Genomic DNA, 4,786 nt, shown 5'->3' on the forward strand with positions numbered 1-4,786 from the left:
CGTAACCGCAACCACCCTGGCCTTGTGCTCCTCTGGGCTGCGAAACCGGTACTGCAGGAAACACAGGTGTTAAACTCGCGTTATCAGGAGGCGACGACACAAGCTCCTTCGAGTGGAAACCAGCCCACCTCATGTAGGAGACGGAATCTAAGGGATACTAACTTAAGTTAGGAAAACAGGGGAAGTGGGGAGACCTAAAAAGCCACGCCGCAATCTACCATGGTCCACCACTTTTCCGCGGCCACGAGCTTAGTAAGTCTCTCCTATTTCATGACCGCCATCTGGTTGCCACCCATTCCAGCGTCACAATGGAACTTTTGGAGTGGGGGGAGGCTTTTCAGCTGCCTTCCGCTCGTCCATGGCGGCCAACCGCAGTCTTCTCAACTCACCCCGGCACACATCTCCTGCAGCTGAGGTGTCACACAGCATGCCCATATATGTACTTCGGACGGCTTTGAAGGGTCGTCATCAATGTCACATCCCATAAGAAAATACCTGAAGCGTGTCTTGAAGTAGCAATCGCGGCTTGTTCAGTCAAGAGGGGCCAATGCATAATATATCTTATGCCGGCACTCTGAGCGTTGATCCGCCGGAAATTTATTTGGCGCTGAGAGGGATATGCTACATGCATGGAGCTGTATGTACGTGCAGTTCGGGATGCGAGAGGGCCGATCATCACCAAGGCTCTCGACAAGGCTCTCGAGTCTCTTTTCTCCCCCCATTTCCCCATCATTTTTGTTCCCATCCTTCTCTACTCTCCACGACCTTGCAACAACCTCTTGAACTCCTCAGCAATGGCATCTGCCCCAGCGCTCGTTTTGCCGAGCCAGCCCGATGGCGACAAACTGCAGGCGGAGGCGGAGAGGTTAGATCAACGCCTGAAGGTCCCCATGCACGCCAATGCCAGGTTGAAAATCACCGATACAAACACACCAGGCGTATCCGACGGTGAGGCGTCCAACGGGTCCAGAAACAAGCGGCAAGGCGAACCAGCCAATACCAAGAAACCCACGCAAGCGGATTCGGGTGCGGCCCCAGGACATCAACCGGACATCAAGAACCAGGCCAGTGTGCCGGCGCAGACATCATCATTACAAGGGCAAGAAATAATGCGAAACCTTCTCGATGGCTTTGCTGAGGGCTTCCGGAGGGTCAACTGGGGAGGGGTCCCCTTCTCGCCTCCAGGAAACCGCCAAGGTATCCCAGCGAACGACAAAAGGCTAGCTGATAAGCAAAGCAAAGAAGCTCAGCTGGAAAGCGTCAAGCTGCTGACGACAAAGCTCGAGGAATTATCGGGGTTCCCTTGTCCAAGCCACCCATTGTTGACATTGTTGCCGTCTATAACTTTCGGCAGCTGAGAAAAGACTCGCCGGCCGACACGCAGGGGAACCCACCTACAAACCAGGCGGCTGGCCTGATCAAGGAGCCAGAAGTGTCTGTAATAACTGACGCCGCGTCGATGGTGAAGGCCAAGGAAGTGGATAGGGGCCATAGGGCCGGAACAACCCTCGCAGGAGAAACCCACGCTGCCTCGGCAACCAACGACAAGGAACCGGATAACCTCAATACTGCAATGACTGACGTTGGAGACACACGCGCTGCCGATGGTCAGGATATCGTTTCGCCTTCCGGAAAGGGCAACGAGGCAAAGGTTAGCAACTGGCTGTTAGAGAGAACGATGTCGGTCACAGGTGGATTGGGTGATCCGGCAAGAGTTCTGGTCTTTTCCTACGAGTTTGACACGGAAACGAAGGAGCAGTCAGCCACCACCCAGCTTGGAGCCAGAAGCTATCTCCAAGACACGGCTGAGGCTCTCCTCTTAGAACTGAAAGCGCACCAAATGCCGGCCAAAGTCCCACTGGTGTTCATCGCGGCCGGCTTTGGATGCTTCGTTGTCGAGAAAGTGATTGCTCTTCTCGGCACCTCAGTACAAAAAGCGGCGCTCTCCTCGAAGGAGACAGAGTTAAAACTCGAGGGTCACTCTGGTCCAGCCAACCAACCTACAACAGCCCATGCTGCAGAATCCGCAGAAAACTTGGAAGTTCTGAAAAGGATTGCCACCATTATCTTTCTTGAAGATCCGAACCATACGACTGTCCTTAAACAACACCCTGACAAACTGGAAGCCTCCCAGGAGGCCGCCAAAACTAGCACAAAAATGGAGCAAGAGCAAGCACCGAGGGATAACCCGCAGATCCAGGATCTCACAAAGAAACTAGGGTTCAATTTTGGCGGGTATAAAAAGATAGACCGCGAGAAAGCAGGGGGAGCCAGATACATTGCGCTGGATCCGTCATCAATGCCGAAACCCCCTCGCACCTATCAGGATAAACCAATTCCGAAGCTCGGGGGGTTTGACAGCTGGGATCTCTGGGTACAATTCAAGAAGACGGTCGAGGAAAATGAACTCTCAGCGGTTTGCTTCTACCAGACGGCTCCCGTCGAGAACCCGCAAGCCGCCGCCGCCATCACCTTCATCAAGCCGGAAACCGATGGAGGGACAGAGAACGCCCATTACCTCCAGATTGTGCGCCAGGTTAAGAATTCGCTAGTTCTTAAAGCCTCAAGCAACAGGGACTTTCAAGTGACTCTGCGGCAGTGTATTATATCGAAATACAACCTCGACGTCTGGGATCACAACCATCGCTACCCCATTCACCTCGCAGCTTATTACGCCAATGAACCCGCGCTATCCATCCTTGTCAAGACCAAACCCAGCATGCTACTATTGAAAGACAGGGCCCAGTCAACTCCCCTCCATCTGCTGATTCAAACGGCCGTCAGAGCTGGCGAGGGCTGGGAAATCAGGAAGACGATCCATGGGTTGTTGTCTCTGTGGGCGGAGCTCATGCCCGAACACGACACGGACACTTTACTAGATTCTGCTCGGAGATCGCCATGGAGTTATATTCCAACAAAAGAGGGCGATGGTGACCGACGCCACGGCTGGATTCGTGAGCTGAAAGAGGGTGCGTACCCCGTGGGGTCGGTAAAGGCGTCTTCGGGAGAGACAATCGAGAGTGAGGTGAAACTTAGCAGCGTCGAAAAGGAGGCTTGCAAGAAAACAAAAGCCAGCCTGATACAATTTTACGTTGAGGAACAGGGCGGAAAACAGGACTTCTGGGCTCGGTATAGACCCGACGTGTTCCAAGTCATTTATGATCCGGATCATGGAATCGACAAGTTGTTTGACAGAAGGCTCAACGAGGAGTACCGGACAAGGCTGTTGGCGACGTGTAAATGGATCCATTTGCCCGCCAACAATGTGAGTATACACCCAATGGTCCGTTCTGTCCCAAGCTAGCTAACGCTGAGGTATAAAGGAGCAATGGGTGCATGTCAGTGATTTTTACTAGGATCAAACAACTTTGCGTTTAGCCCTTTCATTGACTGGAGCGTCACTGTAGGATCTCTTTGGCCGGAGGCTACGGCGTCTCGACAATTCCACAAGGGACCGGCGGCTTATAGGTAGGTTTACCCCAATCCATCCGGACAATACACATATATATATATATATATTTATGTATGTATGACAACCAGTTGCTAACCATCATATACGTTAGGACGGGCCCCATTCGATCGGCACATTGCCCCCGGTGCCTACAGATACCGCCAGCCATACCTGTCCAAAGGCCAGGGCAAGCTAGCTGGTAGCGAAAAGTCCGTGACGGTCCTGTTTGTAGGTTCCTTTAGCCCCAATCCACCCCCAGATGGCAGAAACAGCTGATGGGCCTCATCCAAATCTAGATGCCGGTTTTTGGGTTTGAAACCTCTGCCAACCGTCAGGAGTTAACCATGGCAATCAAGTCGGAAGCAGAAAAGGAGTTAGTAACCAAGCAAACCTCGGGTTCCCCAACAGCAGAGATCCCCCCTGTCATCAGCGCGTACCTGAATAACAGCAAGTTCCCTTTACATTGCCGCCGGACACTGGATCAGTTTACCTACCACATGCTGAAGGACACAGAGAGGCGCGACCAAACCCAGGTCATGTTCAAACAACATAGGAGGGAGATAGCCAAGGACGACGAGAAGGCGAAACAAAAGTCGCCAGTGATTATGGTTGACCAACTCTGGCTCTGGGTTTTAGAGGACGAGAAAACCGTCATTACCAGTCTTCCAGACACCTGGATTCCGGCTGAGAAGTACAACCTTGTGGAGCACCTGTTGAGTAAAGAACTGAAAGAGCACCCAGGCGACCGGCCACTCGACCGCCCATTGATTGGGGCCGAGAATTCCATGGACCTTGCTAATGCCATTATCCGAGGCAGTGTGAGCTTCCTCAAACGAGCTGGCCCAAGCAAGACGAGACTGGAGGAATCTTTTCAGTCAAGCATCACCATGATTGTGAGTTGTGAAGGCAGCATTAATTATCCGTGTTTTTGCTTCTGCTGCAAATTACTTACCTAGGCACACGCACTTACTCCTTTCCAGGCCGAGAGGCAAGCGGAGCAGTTCGAAAGCTTTAAGAAGCTGGTTAAGAAACTGAACAGGGTTGGTTCCGACGAGAACAAAAGAGCCACCCTGACCAATAAGCTCTTCCAAGTCACCATCGAGACGAAGCTCCTGATGGAGATTATGGACGTAGAAGACGAGCTCGACACCGTAAAAAGGGTCTTGCTTCAGCAGGGGGATGCTCTCAATAGCTTCGCCAAGCTGTTGTTCGCTGATTATCAACAGACCCGAGATAGGCGTAAGAAGAAAAGGGCGAAGAGCCCGGAACCACGAAACGACGCGTCCCTCTACCGCTGCAGCGACTCCGATTACCCTACATCACAGAGGCGCAAGA

General features: G+C 52.5%; 1 protein-coding gene across 1 annotated transcript in view; it reads left to right on the forward strand.

Annotated features, from left to right (window-relative positions):
* Positions 1-794: 794 nt before the first annotated feature.
* The window catches only part of CHGG_05658 (uncharacterized protein), a gene marked incomplete at both ends in the record, with an annotated part of 5,673 nt that continues 1,681 nt past the window's right edge, over positions 795-4,786 (forward strand). The window contains 6 exons of the mRNA XM_001221752.1: positions 795-1,197; positions 1,287-3,265; positions 3,408-3,468; positions 3,564-3,679; positions 3,748-4,344; positions 4,408-4,690. Coding sequence (XP_001221753.1) covers positions 795-1,197; positions 1,287-3,265; positions 3,408-3,468; positions 3,564-3,679; positions 3,748-4,344; positions 4,408-4,690 — 3,439 coding nt within the window. The remainder of the gene's footprint in view (positions 1,198-1,286; positions 3,266-3,407; positions 3,469-3,563; positions 3,680-3,747; positions 4,345-4,407; positions 4,691-4,786) is intronic.

The sequence above is a fragment of the Chaetomium globosum genome, genomic scaffold, assembly GCF_000143365.1.
Source record: "Chaetomium globosum CBS 148.51 scaffold_3 genomic scaffold, whole genome shotgun sequence".
NCBI classification, from domain to species: Eukaryota; Fungi; Ascomycota; class Sordariomycetes; order Sordariales; family Chaetomiaceae; genus Chaetomium; species Chaetomium globosum.